This window comes from Rhinatrema bivittatum, chromosome 2, assembly GCF_901001135.1.
Source record: "Rhinatrema bivittatum chromosome 2, aRhiBiv1.1, whole genome shotgun sequence".
In the NCBI taxonomy this organism is placed as follows: domain Eukaryota; kingdom Metazoa; phylum Chordata; class Amphibia; order Gymnophiona; family Rhinatrematidae; genus Rhinatrema; species Rhinatrema bivittatum.
In genome coordinates this window covers 343,188,872-343,208,020 of record NC_042616.1, presented here as the reverse complement: position 1 = coordinate 343,208,020, position 19,149 = coordinate 343,188,872, and the positions used below count along the sequence as shown (strand labels likewise).

At 45.9% G+C, this 19,149-nt stretch overlaps 1 protein-coding gene across 1 annotated transcript in view; it reads left to right on the top strand.

Moving 5' to 3' along the window:
• The window catches only part of TMEM245 (transmembrane protein 245), a 442,721-nt gene that overhangs the window by 252,929 nt on the left and 170,643 nt on the right, over positions 1-19,149 (top strand). Inside the window, 1 exon segment of the mRNA XM_029589853.1 lies at positions 18,329-18,455. Coding sequence (XP_029445713.1) covers positions 18,329-18,455 — 127 coding nt within the window.

Sequence of the window (19,149 nt, the reverse complement as noted above, 5' to 3'; positions counted from 1 at the left end):
TTCACCTCCCTGGAAAACAGGAACGTGGACCGCTTCTGTGCCCTAGGCCGGAGGTATAGTGGATTCCTGGCGGATGCCTTCTCCTACCTCTCATCTCGAAAGTACTCCAGAAGCTTCAGCTTTTGCTTTGTGGAAAACTTTGCGTTTTTTCACGACTTTTTCTCTTCATTCTATTGCCAGGTCCCTGTAGTATCCCCATTCAGGGTTTTTGGAGTTTCAGTAAGTTTTCTTTTGCGGTTGAATCCCCCGTGGTAGTGGTGCCTTGGTGCCTACAGGCCATTGATGCCTGCCGCCATTGTTCGCCTTTCGGCCCTTTTATTTCTCACATCAATGCGACATCCAGTTTCGCCAGTGCCCGAGATCCATGTCCATCACTGATCCTCACAAGGTATATATCCTCTGCCTGGGGGCATTGCATAATGTCCAAGGTTTCATTTTGTGCGCCCAGATGATCCCCAAAGGACATTGGCTTCGACTTTACAAGATGAATCAGCTCTTTGGTTCGAGGAAGACCGAACCATCAACATCGGCAACATCAGCATTGAAGGACCCTGGAGCTGCACCGATGGACACCACTCCATCAACATTGGCAGGACAGTCTGTTCCATTGAGGTTGCTGGTGGATAAGGGCACCGGAGACTGACCGTTGTCAAATCTGTGGCATACTGTGAGGATGCCTATGACACCTGGGGGGATGACCATCTATGGTGAGGGTCCCATGACCCCTGGGGGCATGATCAAATGGAGTCCTCCTAGGACTCAGGTGGTCTATCAAACCCTTCTCCTCCAAATGAGTGAAGGAAGTCTACATCTGAGGACTTAACTTTCACATGGTTTGTGAGGGTGATGGCAGAGGCCATCCCATTCCAGCTTTTGACAGAGGAGGATGCCACGCACAAAATGCTTAAGATCCATGAGAGATACATAACAGGAAGTATCTCTCATTCATGGTGAGAAAAGAGAGCTTCCAGTACCGGGTGTTGCCGTTCGGGCTTGTGTCCGCCCCATGAGTGTTCACAAAATGCCTGGCCATGGTGGTGGTGCACCTCTGCAGATAGGAGTGCATGTTTTCCCATATCTGGACAATTGGCTGGTCAAGAGCATGTTTCAGGTGGAGGTCACCAGGTCCATGTGCTTGACCATTCGGGTGTTGGATTCACTAGGGTTTGTTCTCAACTATCTAAAGTTCCATCTCACTCTGTCAACTCAATTGGACTTCATAGGAGCCCTGCTAGACATGGCTCAGGCCATGGCCTTTCTGCCTTGCTGGAAGGCCGATGCCATGGTGTCATTACGGTAGAGGTTCAGCAGAGCCAGCAGGTATCAGCCTCACACATTTTGAGGCTGTTGGGCCTCATGGCCGAAACAGTCCATGTTGTTCCCTTGGCATGCTTGCACATGCGCAGAGCCCAATGGATCCTGAAGTCACAGTGGCTCCAGGCCACTCAAAGCCTCTGGGATTGCCTCCAAGTCACTCTGTCTTCCAGGGACTCCTTGTCCTGGTGGTGGGTACTTTCTATTCTGGAACAGGGGATTTCCTTTCGGCGTCTCCCTACTCAAATTGTGCTAACCACGGGGGTAGGGTGGGGTGCTCATGTGGATGGGCTTGGTTCCCAGGGCCTGTGGTGGGGTGGGGTACTCTGTGGATGGGCTTGGTTCCCAGGGCCTGTGGTGCACTCAGAAGTGTTCTTGTCAAATCAACTGCCTGGGGTGGGGTGCTCATGTGGATGGGCTTGGTTCCCAGGGCCTGTGGTGCACTCAGAAGTGTTCTTGTCAAATCAACTGCCTGGAGCTCAGGACAATCAGGTACGCACTATGAGCTTTCCGAGATAGGCTGTCCAACAACGTTATCCTGATCCAGACCAACAGCTAAGTGATTTTTCGTGCTATTGACAAAATGTCTTAGGCCAACAACTTGCTATATTTGCTGATGACGCTAGAGCAACTCAATTGAGAAGGAAAGCTTTTTTGTTAAAGGCAATGAGTGATTGATATGGAAGCATAATTTCTTCTCCAATTTCCTTGTAAGTCTATTGTTAAACTTGGTACTTTTAAGTATATTTTCTTTCATCCTGATCAGTTAGAAGGTTTCTTGCAAAATAGGGAAAGATCCTCGATTTGTACCTCCTTAGTTGATTATTTTCATTGGTGCTGTTGTTATTATTATTATTATTTTTATATACCGACATTTGATCTGAGATATCACATCGGTTTACATTCAGGTACTGTAGGTATTTCCCTGTCCCCAGAGGGCTTACAGTATAAAAAAAAGAAATACTTTTAAATAAATAAGAGCTTAAACTATCCCTCGTTTTTGGTTGCAATTCCTCTGTATCCAGTAAAAATTCTAATATTTCAGCTTAGGAGTCCCTGCTAGTGTGGCTGGATTCATTCTGGTTTTTCACGAAAACAAAGTTTCTTTTCTGTAGCAGGTGTTATCCCAGGACAAGCAGGATGCTAGTCCTCACATATGGGTGACGTCACTGATGGAGCCCTATTGCGGGAAAACTTTGTCAGTTTCTAGAAACTTTTGACTGGCACTCTGAGCCCACTGAGCATGCCCAGCATGCCATGATATTCTCTGCCACAGGGGTCTTTCTTCAGTCTTTGTTTTTCTGCGCTGCTGTAAGCATCACAGAGATAGGAGTCCTGTGAGTTTTCCTCACACATTTTCTGACTGGAAAGTCAATGATTTTCAAAATATTTTCTCCCACAAAGTAAAAACTTTTTTTCTCAGAATTTTTCCTCCCTCTTTTCATCGACGGCTGTTGGTGAAAAGATGGCTTCAGGGTTTAAAAAATGTCCGATTTGTAATCGGAATATGTCTATAACAGACCCAAACCTTGAGTGTGTTCTCTGTTTAGGGGACAAGCACGATGTTTCATCCTGCCCTCAATGTGCAGAGATGACTCCCAAAGGAAGGAAACTTAGGAAAAAATGGAACACCTTTTCCACCTTCAGCTGATTCTTTCTCCCTCATCGAAGACTAAATCGTCTCCAGCAGGAGTTTCTAAAAAGGTTTTGCTGAAGAGACGTTGCCTGGAAGGATCCGGGAGATCAAGCTTCGCCTTCGGCATCGATAAGGTCGGTAGTCGAACATAGGCCCAAACATAGACACTGAAACACACCGACGTCAGTGGTAACCCCCTCCCCGGGAGAACAGACCGCAAAATGGCAGAAGACTAAGGAAACTCCGCCACCACCGTCAGGGCCCACATTGCCGATAGAGCCTATACAAGCATCGGGTGATATATTATCAACTCCCACACCGCCACTGCATACAGCTACTCCATCTCTCCCAGCTGTTTCGCGGGAATTGTCAATTTTAATAAGACAAGCAGTGTTCCAGGCCCTAAAGGAGCAGATTCTGGCGACAGCGCTGATGCCGGCAGTTATGCCGGTGGCAACGCCGATGCCAATATCGATGACTTCGCTAACACCGGTCACCATGCAGATACCGATGACCCTGCTGATGCCGGCACCGATGCCGATATTCACAACTGCACCGATACCAAGTACTAAATCTACGATGACTTCAAGGCGGCCACCGAAGATAATATCTCCATCTTCGGTCCTGAAGCAGATACCATCTGTGCCACTCACTCCTGGGGATCCAGGACACCCAGAGTAGAGTCAGCACTATACCAGATCTTAATGAAAAGGTATCAGAATCTGCTTGATTCTCTTCCCTCTAATCTACGGGAAGAGCTTCCTGAGGAATCATCTACTGAAGATCCATTACCAGGACCTTCTGGAATTCCTCCACCACTTAAAACTTCAACAACTTCTCCACAAGTCCAAGAATATGACACTTGGAGTGACACACCATCAGAAACTTCATCTGAAGGCTTTATGTCTGAGCCATCTCCACCTGATCCATGGAAAAAATCTCCTCCAGAGGTTTTTCCTTCATAACTTTTGTCCAGGAAATTGCTGACACCATTCCCTTCAAATTAGTCACAGAGCAAGATACCAGACAACAAACCTTGGAGGTACTTCAATTTGTAGATCCTCCAAAGCAAGTGGTGGCTATACCAGTACATGATGTTCTCCTAGAATTGCAATATCGTATTTGGGAACATCCTTGCTCAGTGCCAGCTGTCAATAAACGTATGGACAGTACATATTTGGTTAGCAGTCTGCTCCTCGCTACCAGAAGTCGCAGCTCTCTCACCATCAGTAGTGGTGGAGTCTGCACAGAAAAAATCCAAACAAATTAGACCACATTCATCAATCCCTCAGGCAAAGATCACAGATTTTTGGATTCTCTGGGTTGCAAGGTCTGTCAAGGGGCCATGTTGAATTCGAGAATCTCTTCATACCAACTCTACATGACCCAATATAAAAGAGACTTGTGGAAACAAATGCAGGAATTTCTACCATCTCTTCCATCTCAACATCAAGAGGCAGCAAAAGCCATCAACCATAAAGGACTGGAGGCAGGTAAACATGAAGTCCGAGCAGCCTATGACTGCTTTGAGACGGCTTCCAGGGTGGCTGCATCGGGGATCAGTGCCAGAAGATGGGCATGGCTTAAGGCCTCGGACCTCAGGCCTGAGGTCCAGGATAAATTAGTAGATCTCCCCTGCTTAGGAGATAACCTTTTTGGATCCAAAGTCCAGGATACAGTCACACAGTTGAAAGAACATACTGAAACCCTCAGACAGCTTTCCTCAATTGCACAGGATCCCCCTATGCACTCCGGGCGCAGGCCTCAAAGGAAAGAATCTAGCAGGCCTTTTTATAGACAAAGGCGGTACTACCCTCCTACATCTAGGGCCAGACCTAGAACACAGCAAAGGCCTCAACTAAGACAACCTAGGGCAACTAGGCTTCAACCTCCGCCGCAGACAGGCCCTGCTGCTGGGTTTTGAAACCATTTCCAGAGAACACAGCTACCTCTCCAATCCTCAGCCGGAACTTCCTGTAGGAGGCTGAGTATCCGAATTTTACAACAATTGGATACCAATAACAACAGACCAATGGGTACTTGCAATAGTATCTCGAGGTTACCAACTCAATTTCCCTCTCAATTCCAACAGATTCTCCTCAGAGACCTCTTTCTCTCAGCGAAAATCACATACTCCAGTTGCAAGTAGAATTATCCACCCTTCTGAGAGCCAGGGCTGTAGAGCCAGTGCCCCATGCTCAGCAGGGCAGAGGATTCTATTCCCGGTATTTCCTTATTCCAAAGAAAACCGGAGGCCTACGTCCCATCCTAGACCTCAGAAATCTCAACGAATTTCTAAAGAAAGAAAAGTTCAGGATGGTTTCTCTAGGCACCATGCTTCCACTTCTTCAAACAGGAGATTGGCTTTGTTCTCTGGATCTTCAAGACGCTTAAACGCACATTCCAATATTCCCTCCTCATCGCAAATATCTGCGCTTCATGGTGGGTCATCAACATTTCCAATACAGAGTACTGCCATTCGGACTTGCCTCTTCTCCCAGAGTATTTACCAAATGTCTAGCAGTAATAGCAGCATACTTGCACAAGGAAAGTGTCCATGTCTTTCCCTACTTAGACGACTGGCTCATCAGAAGTCAATCTCAACAAGGAGCTCTAACTTCTCTCAGTCGAACAATTACTGTACTTCACTCCATCGGCTTTCTCATCAATTATCAAAAGTCCCATCTTACTCCATCTCACCTGCTTCAATTCATATGAGCAGAATTGAACACCATCCTTTCAAAGGCCTTTCTACTCGAGGATTGAGCAGAAACACTGTCCCTGTTGGCAAACTCGATTCACTCAAAGAAACAAGCAACAGCTCATCAGTTTCTAACCTTACTAGGCCACATGGCCTCCACAGTTCGTCACTCCTATGGCAAGGCTAGCCATGAGGGTAACGAAATGGACTTTAAGATCACAATGGATCCAAGCCATTCAACCACTGCATTCTCCAATTCAAGTAACCCACCAGCTATGTTCCTCTCTAGTTTGGTGGGTGAACAAAGACAATTTGCGCAAGGGCCTACCCTTCCAACAACCAGTCCCACAGATAACTTTAACTACAGATGCATCCTCCTTGGGTTGGGGAGCTCACATAGACACTCTCCAAACCCAAGGTACTTGGACAAAGCTCAAAGCAATGTTTCAAATCAATTTCCTGGAGCTTCGAGCTATACGTTATGCACTGCATGCGTTCAAGGTCTGCCTTTCACACAAGACTGTTCTCATCCAAACGGACAACACAGTAGCCATGTGGTACATCAACAGACAGGGAGGTACGGGCTCGTATCTCCTTTGTCAGGAAGCTGCACAGATTTGGGGCTGGGCCCTGAACCACTCAATGTTTCTCCGGGCCACTTATTTGGCAGGCATTCACAACGTAGTGGCAGATCGACTCAGTCGTCAGTTCCAACCACACGAATAGTCCCTGGATCCCTCACTAGCGACCAGGGTATTTCAACGTTGGAGACAACCAACAATAGACCTCTTTGCGTCACATCTGAATCACAAAGTGGACAAATTCTGTTCCCAAACAGAAAAATCAGCCAGCCAAGGACGCCTTTGCTCGCCCTTGGAACTCAGGCCTTCTGTACGCGTATCCTCCGATACTGCTCATAACCAAAACTCTTGTGAAGCTACAACAGGACAAGGGGTCCATGATACTCATAGCCCCGTGTTGGCCTCGACAAGTATGGTTTCCCACACTTCTAGACCTCTCAGTCAGGGATCCAATTCGCCTGGGAGTAGCTCCCACTCTCATAACTCGGGATCAGGGTTGGTTGCGCCATCCCAACCTTCAATCCCCATCCCTGACAGCATGGATGTTGAAAGCTTGATCTTACAACCACTCAATCTTTCCACCAATGTATCTCAAGTGCTTATAGCTTCACGTAAACCTTCCACACGAAAGAACTATTCTTCCAAATGGAAAAGATTTACTTTGTGGTGCAGGCAAAAGACTATTAATCCTTTCACCTGCCCCACTACTTCTCTACTAGACTACTTATACCATCTTTCAGAATCTGGTCTCCAGACTTTATCTGTAAGAGTACACTTAAGTGCAATCTCAGCTTACCATAACAAGATCTGTTAAACAGATATGATAAACAGATCGTTCTGTTTAAACTGTTTTATGTAAACCTTGTTCTATGGAATCGTTCTGTTTAAACTGTTTTATGTAAACCTTGGCTTTCCTTAAGCCCTTTGGCATCCTTGTTTCATGTAAACCGGATTGATTTGTATCCCTACAAGAATTTCGGTATATAAAAATTATAAATAAATAAAATAAATATCCATACAATCTCTTGTCAGTAGGTTTATGAGAGGTTTAACTCAACTTAAACCACCAATTCGGCCACCAGTCACAGAATGGGACCTGAATCTGGTCTTAACAAGACTCATGCGTTCTCCTTTTGAACCCATGAATTCCTGTGATGTTATAATTTCTCACATGGAAGACTATCTTCCTCATAGCCATTACATCAGCAAGAAGGGTTAGTGAGTTAAAAGCACTTGTCACGTACTCACCCTACACGAGAAATTCCAACATGACAGAGTGGTTCTCCGTACACATCCAAAATTCCTTCCCAAAGTGGTTACTGAATTCCACTTGAACCAATCCATAGTTTTACCCACGTTCTTTCCAAGGCCTCATTCTCACCAAGGGGAACAGGCCTTAAATACCTTGGACTGTAAGCGTGCACTAGCATTCTACTTAGACCGCACTGCAGTCCACAGGAAATCCACTCAACTCTTTGTATCTTATGATCCAAGCAAACCGCGTAAAGCAGTGGGTAAACATACTCTATCCGACTGGTTAGCAGATTGCATACAGTTTTGCTATGAAAAAGCAGGCCTTCCTCTCCAAGGGTGAGTAAAGGCACATTTAGTAAGAGCAATGTCAACCTCAGTAGCACACTATCGTTCAGTGCCAATCCTTGACATATGTAAAGCAGTAGCATGGAGTTCTCTTCACACCTTTGCAGCTCATTACTGTTTGGACAAGCAAGGACGACAAGATTCAGCCTATGGACAATCTGTCTTAACGAACTTGTTTCCAGTTTAATCCCAACTCCTTCTACATCCAACCTACTGTGATCTTCAGCTGACTCATTTTCAACAACAATACTTCACTGTTGCTTCACTACAACATGACTCAGCCTATAGCTTGCTAATCACCCATATGTGAGGACTAGCATCCTGCTTGTCCTGGGATAAAGCAAAATTGCTTACCTTGTAATAGGTGTTATCCCAGGACAGCAGGATGTAGTCCTCACAGAACCCACCCGCCACCCCCGCAGAGTTGGGTATGTTACCTTTATTATTTTAATTTGCTAAAACTTATTACTATATACGAGACTGAAGAGAGACCCCTGTGGCAGGGGAATATCATGGCATGCTGGGCATGCTCAGTGGGCTCAGAGTACCAGTCAAAAGTTTCTAGAAACTTTGACAAAGTTTTCCCGCAATAGGGCTCCGTCAGTGACGTCACCCATATGTGAGGACTACATCCTGCTGTCCTGGGATAACACCTATTACAAGGTAAGCAATTTTGCTTTCTCCATGAACAGCAAGACAAACCACCCACACAAGTCCTCCCTTCTCTCCTAGAGTTGAAGCTTAGCTAGTGAAAGGACTGAGAAGACTCGCACGACAGCTGCAGAGTAATGCCTGTGAATGCTCGGAAAGACTTACAATAGATACTCGTGTGTAAGTTGATCTCATGTATAAGTTGAGGGTATTTTTTGGGCCCCAAAAATCAAGATTATCTATCGCCCATGGATAAGTCAAGGGTAAAACCTAGGGGGTTATGAAATGGGAAAATCATACTAAGAAACAAACCGAAAACTTAAGAAAATTGCTTTTATTTATTTTTTAAAAGCAGAATAAAGTGTCTCATAAGAAGCATCTTTTAACAACTTAAGAAAATGTCCCTACTGTATGAATCCTTGCCTCCCTCCCCCATGGCTGTCCCTGCTGTTTGAATCCATCTCTTTTATTCAAATCCTTCCAAGTCCGATCTTCATCGTCTGAATGTCCGAATAATTCATGGAACTGTTCTTTGGTGATGCCATCAGCGTAAATGTTGTGTTTGCTGTCTCCATCTGTTGAATCATTATCCAATGCTGATTCGTCTTTGTCTTCATTGATGGCGTCATCTTCTGATCCATCCCTAGCTTTGCTAATGCCACATTTGAAGAATGACTTCTTGACCATTTCTGGTAGAATTGACTCCTAAGCATCGTTTACCCATTTTGCTACCAAATCAATGTCTGGTTTCATCAGGTTTCCTCCTTTTGTTAACTTTGCTTGACCAGAACACGTCCATTGTTGCCACAAATGCTGGAATTGGTCCTTGAAAGGCTTGTTGAGATACATTTAATGGCTGGAGCATTGATGTCAGACCTCCTGGAATCACTGCTAATGTGATCAACATTTTCTTTGCATCATCCTTCACATCCTCTGTCATATGTGCACGGAACATATCCCACACCAATATTGACGGTCGTTTTCTTAGCCCCACTCCTAGTCGCCTAACCCTCACATTGCACAGCCACCATTTCATTCCCTCCTCATCCATTCAGCCTTTAGGTTGAACTTGAACAGTTATGCCTGCTGGAATTTTTAGGTTCTTTGGCAGTTTTCCTCTTGAATATTATCACCAGACACGGTTTTGTGCCATCTGCCAGGCAAGACAGGACCACCATGAAATGGGTCTGTCTTTTCATGACCAGTTGTTTTTACAAGTATGATCTCACCAATGCCAGCTACAGTGCGATTACCAGGCATATCAAATGTCATCGGCATTTCTTCCATATTACCAATGTTATTCATATCGAAATGATTCTTTATTCTCTGCCGAATAATGAATTTGTGGAATAAAAAAGATCTTTTCAGCAAGCTCTTTAGACAGTTTCTGTGAAATCTGTGTGTGCTGATGAAGGCAAAATTTATATCGGTTCATGAACTGCGAACACCTACCAGAAGTTGCTGAGAATTCTTTCAGGCCTTCAGTCGCTGAATATTTTTCTTCTTTTGCCATTTGAAGGGCATGAATCCCAATGCTCGAGCGAGTCACAACGTAGCCATTCTGTCTGCATGCCATTACCTGGTCATTAAAATCCTTTTCCATTCCTTCAAAAGGCGCACGTTTGAAACCTAAGGTTTTCTTTGACTTTGGCATTTCTAGCAGCTTCTTTCTTCATTTTTTTCTCCAATTTCTGATTAGTTTTTCACTAATGTCAAATTCTCTTGCAGCTGTGCAACTATTGGCTTCCTTTGCATGTTCTATAGCCTTCAGTTTCAGCGATGAAGTGTAAGATGCTCTCTTTTTCTTCTCAGTGCTCATTTTCCTAAAAGTAAGATGTCATTATTCTAATGTCTGTCCCTGCTTTCTGAATCCTTCCCTCCCTCTCTCCTTCATATCTGTCCCTGCTGTCAGAATCCTTCCCTCCTTCCCCTGTGGCTGTCCCTCCCCCCCCATCAGAATCATTCACTCCCTCCCTCCCCTCCCTCATGTCTGACCCTGCTGTCAGAATCCTTCCCTCTCTCCCCCATGGCTGCCCTCCCTGTTTGAATCCCCCCCCCCCCACCGGCTACCCTCCCAGGTTGAATCCTTCATTCCTCGATTCTTTAACTTACCTGCTGATATCTGGACAACAATGGCACTTGCATTTGCTCAGACATGACCTTCCTTCTCCCCTGCAGTGTCCCCAAAAGTCCTCTGGATCCCTTAACTCAAACGCTCGCTGCTGCTATGAGGACAAAGAACGACACTTGCGGTCTCTCAGGCATGTCCTCCCTCCTCTCCCACGGGATCCCAGTGGCATGCTTTGAACCACATGGTTCTAAATGCGCCAATCAAACCCTGGCTTGGAAGGAGGAAGGACATGCCTGCGCAATCTCAAGTCCCGTTGTTGTTCTGATAGCAGTGAGCGCGTGAGTTAAGGAATAGGGAGGGAGTGCAGTGGAGAATCTGTCCGAATGCTTCAATGGAACACTATGGAGGAGGGTGTCCCTTAGCAACTGCAAGTGCCATCGTTGTCCTCATAGCAGCAGGTGAGTTAAGGGATTGGGAGGAGGAGCATGTGAATGATCGTGCATCTTGAATTACAGTACCAGCATTAATGTGGATTGTCACGTGGATAAGACGACCGCGATTTTTGGGATGAAATTTCTAGACTTATACATGAGTATATATGGTAGGTCTTTCTGAGCTCTAAAAAGAGCATGTTCTGTTAGCACCATGCAGTGACATCACCACTTGTGTGGCTGGTTTTCCTGTTATCCACAGAGAATGCCCCATTACAGGTAACTAAGTTTGATTTACCCTTTCAAATAGTATGTGGACTAGGGTATGTACACTCCACGAAAATAACTACTATCAGATTTAATAATTTTTTTAAATCAATGCACAGTTAAGCTATCAAATTTGTTCTTGAAGGGATGCAGTTATAGTTAATAGTATAACTGGGTATAAAAAAGGTTTGAACAAATTTCTGGTGGACAGGTTCATTGGCAATTATCCAGTTAGTGTGGGGATCACCGTATCTGCCTGATACAAGCAATCCAGACTGGCCATTGTCAGAGATAGGATGCTGGGTCTGGTGGTCCATTGGTTTCACCCAGCATAGTATTTCTTATGTTTTTACCTTGGCACAGAATTATGACAAATTTTCCTCCTCTGTACTTAAGGTTTCAGCTGCCAGCCTCCCTAGTACCCTGCATTATCCCCAGGACAAGCAGGATGCTAGTCCTCACATATGGGTGACGTCAGTAACGGAGCCCTAGTGCGGGAAAACTTTTGTCAAAGTTTCTAGAAACTTTTGACTGGCCCTGTGAGGCCACTGAGCATGCCCAGCATGCCATGATATTCTCTGCCACAGGTGTCTCACTTCAGTCTTCGTTTTTCCGCGCCGCTGACTAGCAGCACGGACACCGGAGCCCCCTGAGAGTTCTCTCAGTTTTTTCTTAAGAACATAATTGTTTTTTTACAAATTCTCCCTCACGGGATCTCACGTTTGTCTCACCCTCACTGGCTGGTGAAGTAACTTAGAAAAAATTTTCAGATATACGCTATCTCTTTTTTCAGTCATCGACGGCCGTCAATGACAACATGGCGTCGGGGTTTAAAAAATGCCCGACGTGCAATCGAACAATGTCTGTTACCGATCCGCACTTTAGGCGATCAGCACGATATTTCATCGTGTGAAAAATGCCAAGAAATGACACCTAAGGGATGAAAACTGCGCCAAGAAAAGATCCAGCAACTCTTCAGCTTGCAGTTAATCCCCTCGCCATCGACTTCCAAACCAACCATAGACCTCTTTGCGTCACATCTGAATCACAAAGTGGACAAATTCTGTTCCCAAACAGAAAAATCAGCCAGCCAAGGACGCCTTTGCTCGCCCTTGGAACTCAGGCCTTCTGTACGCGTATCCTCCGATACCACTCATAACCAAAACTCTTGTGAAACTACAACAGGACAAGGGATCCATGATACTCATAGCCCCGTATTGGCCTCGACAAGTATGGTTCCCCACACTGTTAGACCTCTCAGTCACGGATCCAATTCGACTAGGAGTAGCTCCCAGTGGAAACTGAGTTATGAGAGTGGGAGTAGCTCCCACTCTCATAACTCAGGATCAGGGCCGGTTGCGACATCCCAACCTTCAATCCCCATCCCTGACAGCATGGATGTTGAAAGCTTGATCTTACAGCCACTCAATCTTTCCACCCATATATCTCAAGTGCTTATAGCTTCACGTAAACCTTCCACACGAAAGAACTACGCATCTAAATGGAGGAGATTCACCTTGTGGTGCAAACAAAACAAAATTGATCCTTTCGCTTGCACTACTACTTCTCTACTAGACTACTTATACCATCTTTCAGACTCTGGTCTCCAGACTTTGTCCGTAAGGGTACATTTAAGTGCAATCTCTGCTTACCATAACAAGATGGGAGATGCACCAATTTCCACACAACCTCTTGTCAGCAGATTTATGAGAGGTTTAACACAACTCAAACCACCCATTCATCCTCCACAGAATGGGACTTGAATTTGGTATTAACAAGACTCATGCGTTCTCCTTTCGAACCCATAGACTCCTGTGATCTTAAATTCCTCACATGGAAAACCATCTTCCTCATAGCCATTACTTCAGCTAGAAGAGTTAGTGAATTGCAAGCACTCGTCACGTATCCACCTTATACAAAGCTTCTACATGACAAAGTGGTTCTCCGTACACATCCAAAATTCCTTCCTAAGGTAGTTACGGAATTCCACTTGAACCAATTCATAGTTTTACTCACATTCTTTCCAAGGCCTCACTCCCAGCCGGGAGAAGCAGCTCTACATACCTTAGACTGTAAACGTGCGTTATCCTTTTACTTACACCGCACCTCCTCCGACAGAAAATCCTCTCAACTTTTTGTGTCCTTTGACCCAAACAAACCAGGTAAAGCAGTGGGTAAACATACTCTATCTAACTGGCTAGCAGATTGCATAGAGTTTTGCTACGAAAAAGCGGGCCTTCCTCTCCAAGGACGAGTAAAAGCACACTCAGTACGAGCAATGTCAACCTCAGTTGCACACTATCGTTCAGTACCTATTGTCGACATATGTAAAGCAGCAACATGGACTTCTCTTCACACATTTGCAGCTCATTACTGTTTGTACAAGCAAGGACGACAAGATTCAGCCTATGGACAATCTGTCTTAAAGAACTTGTTTCCAGTTTAAACCCAACTCCTTCTACAACCAACCTGCTATGATCTTCGGCTGATTCATTTCAACTACAATACATAACTATTGCCTCAATACAAAATGAATCAGCCTCTAGCTTGCTAATCACCCATATGTGAGGACTAGCATCCTGCTTGTCCTGGGATAAAGCAAAATTGCTTACCTTGTAATAGGTGTTATCCCAGGACAGCAGGATGTAGTCCTCAAGAAACCCACCCGCCACCCCGCGGAGTTGGGTCACATTCCTTTTATTATTTTATTTTTACTAAAGCTTATTGCTACATATGAGACTGAAGTGAGACACCTGTGGCAGAGAATATCATGGCATGCTGGGCATGCTCAGTGGCCTCACAGGGCCAGTCAAAAGTTTCTAGAAACTTTGACAGAAGTTTTCCCGCACTAGGGCTCCGTTACTGACGTCACCCATATGTGAGGACTACATCCTGCTGTCCTGGGATAACACCTATTACAAGGTAAGCAATTTTGCTGACCCTCTCTTCTGTGGTTGCTGCAGCCTCACTCTTTGTCAACATAAGCCACTACCACTACCCTTAATTCCATCATGCCAAGGCTTCTGACTTTCCTTTCTTTCCTACTAATCCTAGCTGTCTCTGTCTTCTGCATGACCCAAACACAGGCATATGGTACCAGCTGCTGGACAGAGGCAGCCACAATGGTGGCAGTGTAAGAAGAGGAGACAAATGAAGGGCATTAAGAGAAACTGGAATGGAAGGAAGAAGATGGGAAGGGAAGGGAAGATGAGAAGGAATAAGTGACTGAAGGGAGAGAGGTAGGAACGATAGAAGGTAAATTAAGATTTGAAGAAATGGAGAGAGAGGGCTGGTAGGGAGGGAAAGATGTGTGTGGTGGGTGAGGATGTGGTATTTAAAACTCAATTCCTGAACATACCCAGATCAGTCCAGAAAAAGAGGGTTGTGTATCCCTACCAGCAGGTGGAGTCAGAGAACAATTAGAACTTTGGGCATTGCTACATAACGAGAGTGCCACCTGCAGTCACTCGGTATTTCTCTGACTCCAGCGGGTGGTACAGATGCACACCTGCAGTCTTTAGTTATATCTTTTATTTAGTTAGTTTGAATTTAATTTTGGGTTTACGGTTGCTTCCTGAGGTGTTGGGCTCTTTCGTGGGCCATCCCTCAGTAGAAGCCGGGCGTCCGGGGAATTGGATATTCCTGTCTGTTTCGCCCGCCACAGTTCGGTGTCTGATGACCAGGGGCTCCTGGCTACTCACCACTGTCTCTGCTACAGCTGCTCCCTTGTCTCCTGCAACAGCTTTTCTCTGTGTCTTGGTAAAGTTTTTTTTTCAAAAAAAAGAGCTGTTTTCACTGTGGCTGACTGACAGTCTTCAGTGCTGAGGTAAGGAGAGGTGAAGGAGGGACCGGGTCTTTTAAGGCCGGCCGGGGAAGCTGTCAGCAGTGTTCCCCTCAGCTCCCGGGGTACGGGGTCGTTTTCTGAGGGCAAGGGTGAGTTTTTCTCCATGTGCCTCGTTTACTCGCCACTTCCTTGCTTTGGGGGCCTTGCGATTTCACTGTAGACAGGCTCCTTTCCCACGGCACGGCTGCGCGCGGTTTTTTCTCCTCAGCCGGTAGTCTCATAGCCCGCAGCATGAAAAGTTTGTTTTTCTGGTCCTGCCTGACTGAAATTTTCACCTTGTCGCAGCTCCGAGCGTTTCTTTTTTTATTCGCGCCCTTTTCTATTTCACTTCAGACTATCGGCGCGTTGCTGCGAATGGGACCGAAAACAGAATCGCAGGCCTGCCGCGTATGTAGGTCACGCGGCCAGGCGATAAATGCGGCCTCCTTATGCACAGCATGTTCCCCGGGGTGAGAGGGTTCTTCAGGGCTTCTTGCCTCCTCCCTCGAGGAGGGAACGTCTGTCTCGCCTGCGGCTTTGCGGGAAGAGGATTCTCCGCCTGTTCTAGCTCCAGTGAGGGAAGACCTCACTGGGGGAACTGATGATATCACCCCAGCCGACTCTCCAGTGGGGGAGGGGGACCCGAAGGGGTTTTCCCCAGAATTTGTCCTCCTTATGCACCAGGCTTTCCTGGCAAGGAAACGCTAGGCGGTAAAGTGGCCCAGTCTTCTGGGGGCAGGAGAAAAGAGGTCGGGGTACGGATCCTCGTCAGCGCCTCCTTGATCAAGCTCTGGAACGGGGGGGGGGGGGGGGGGGGTGGATTTGGACACTCCAAATTGGCTGATAGTCTCCACCGATGCCAGCCTCTCTGGTTGGGGGGTGGTGTGTGCAGACAGGTCCGCCCAAGGGCTCTGGTCGGCAATGGAAAGATCCTGGTCCATAAACTGGCTCGAGACTAGGGCTGTACGTCTGGCCCTGTGGGTGTTTCTTCCCTGGATTCAGGGCAGAATGGTGCGAGTCTTCTCGGACAATGCGACAACGGTGGCTTACATCAACTGGCAAGGCGGGTCTCGAAGTCCCGACATAGCACTGGAGGCACGTCTTCTGTTCACCTGGGCGGAACGCCATCTCAAGGGCATTGCCACATCCCATATCGCGGGAGTAGAGAATGTGCAAGCCGATTATCTCAGCCGTCAGCAACTAGACCCAGGGGAATGGGAACGAACTCTCAAGGCGTGGAATCTCATTTGCACCAGATGGGGAACTCCTCAGCTAGATCTGATGGCAGTGCAGGCGAACGCAAAAACAGTTCGTTTTTTCAGCTGTCGCTGAGAACAGGATTCGGTGGGCATAGACGCTCTCGTGTGTCCTTGGCCCACGGGGATTCTTCTGTATGCCTTCCCACCCTGGTCCCTCATAGGTCGGCTTCTCCGTCGCATAGAGTGGCACCCGGGAAGGGTGATTCTGGTGGCTCCGGAGTGGCCACGTCGTCCGTGGTTCGCGGATCTGGTATGCTTGGCTCTAGAGGGTCCACTTCAGCTGGCTCATCTAACGCATCTGCTCCGTCAGGGGCCCATATTTTCGGATCGGGAGGATAGCTTCTCTCTCGCGGCTTGGCTTTTGAGAGGCGATGTTTATTGCTTGAGGGGTTATTCAGAACAAGTCATTTCCACCCTCCTACAGGCGAGTCGTCCAGCCACCTCTATGGCCTATGTGAGAGTTTGGAAGCTGTTTGAGACGTGGTGTCATCAGCATTCCTGCGACCCTTTAGTGGTGCATGTTCCTTGGGTGCTTGACATTCTACAACAGGGCCTCGCTAAGAGATTGGCGTTCAATTCCCTTCGTGAACAAGTTGCAGCTCTAGGTGCCTTGCGGGGAAACTTTGACGGCTGTTCGCTGGCAGTGCATCCGGATATTGCTTGTTTTCTTAAGGGCATCAAGCATTTGCACCCTCCCATCCGTTCGGTGTGTCCGGATTGGAGTTTGAATTTAGTCCTGCGAGTTCTATGTGGTGCTCCTTTCGAGCCTTTTCGTGGAGTTTCCCTGAAAGATCTGACTTTGAAAACGGTGTTTTTGGTAGCCATTTGCTCGGCCCATCGGATCTCAGAGTTGCAGGCGCTGTCTTGTCGGGAGCCTTTTCTTCGGATTTACGACGATTGGGTATCGTTAAGTATGGTTCCATCTTTTGTCCCTAAGGTGGTTTCAGCCTTTCATGTCCATCAAACTGTGGAGCTTCTGGGGTTCCCTAACTGGTCCCGGGAGTCTTCTCAGAACAGAGACCTTCATCTTTTGGATGTGCACGCGCCTTATTGCATTATCTGGAGGTTACCAATGACTTCAGATGTTCTGATCATTTGTTCATTCTCTTTGGTGGCCCAAAGAAGGGGGACAAAGCGTCAAAGGCGACCATATCTCAGTGGATTAAGGAAGCTATTTGTGCGGCATACGTAGCCCGAGGGTGTCAGGTGCCTTTGGCTCTCAGAGCTCATTCCATTAGGGCTCAGGCTACCTCCTGGGTAGAGTGTCAGTTACTATCGCCTCTAGAGATCTGTGGGGCGGCGGTGTGGTCGTCTATTCACACTTTTACGAAACATTACCGATTGAATGTTAAGGCTTCTGATGAACCATCCTTCGGGGAGAGTGTGCTTCGTGCGGGTCTTTCGGGTTCCCGCCCAGTGTAGGGTGACTTGGGTACATCCCACTTTTCTGGACTGATCTGGGTATGTTCAGGTTCTTTCCTGCTAATTTCGTTCCTGTAATACCACAGATCAGTCCAGAGGCCCACCCCTTTCTTCAGATACTGAAAGACTGTCTTGGTCAGAACCTGCTTAAGTTTTTTATTGTTGAAGCTCCTTTTTTGCAGACATGATTCATGGAGCAGTTTTTAGCGTTGTTTGGTCTGGTTTTTGCCAGCGGTGAAGTGGTAGTCTGGAAATTTGGTTGGGTACTACCCTTTGTTATTTAGTTCTGTTAGCATGGGCTTGGATACAAGTCAATACTGAGTGACTGCAGGTGGCACTCTCGTTATGTAGCAGTGCCCAAAGTTCTAATTGTTCTCTGACTCCACCTGCTGGTAGGGATACACAACCCACTTTTCTGGACCGATCTGTGGTTTTACAGGAACGAAAATTAGCAGGTAAGAACCAATTTTCATATCTGGCCTGGTAATATTGACCTTTTTTGCATTTATGAAATGGTAAGATGTCACAGTACTTTCTATTACAAGTATATTAAAACTATTTTTTTTTTGCCAGATATTGGATTCCTTGTGGATTGTGATGAGTCGTAATGTGAGTCTACTTTTTACTACAGTGACCACACTAGTGACTGTCCTCTTCTATAGTGGCACTGCCCTTCTCAACTTTGTACTATCATTGGTATGTACACCATTCTGCACGCGGTAGTTAATCCTTTACTGAACATCTGTGGTTATGGATAGGTATGAATAAAGAAAATACTGTACTTTGTTTTTCAAACGTAAGGAACAAACACTGGGAGGTGTTTGTGTATGCATGTATTTGTGTATTATGCATGTCCAAAGTATCACTTTCACATTTCTGTTAAGTTAAATAAAAAGAAAACATTCTAAGGAGTTACATACATGGATTTATTGTTAAAGTTGACTAAATCACTATGTAAAAGTTGTTCAAACCATAAATAAATAAATATATATATGTTTATGTTTAAATTCTTAGAAATGTATTCTCTTTAATTGCATCATTTAAGTGCACTGCTTTCAATCTTTTTTATTTCTTTCCAGTACTGCCTACTTCTTCTTTCTCCTGTAGTTGCTCCAATAATTGAATTTATGTGACTTTAACATTTGTAATCAATGACAACTTCTGGCTAAGATCCAGGGAAGGAAGAAATCTATCTGGAAGACAAACTGGATGGCACTTTGCTATTTCTACATTTTTAGCAAAGACAGCTCATAAATTGCAGAACATACTGGCAATTTATAGCCCTTGTTAGACTTGTATTTATTAATACATAAAGATTTTCAGAGAACAATTCATTTGAATTTTAATGACTCATTCTTGCATGGCATTATGGAGAAAAGTGTCTGACAGGTAAT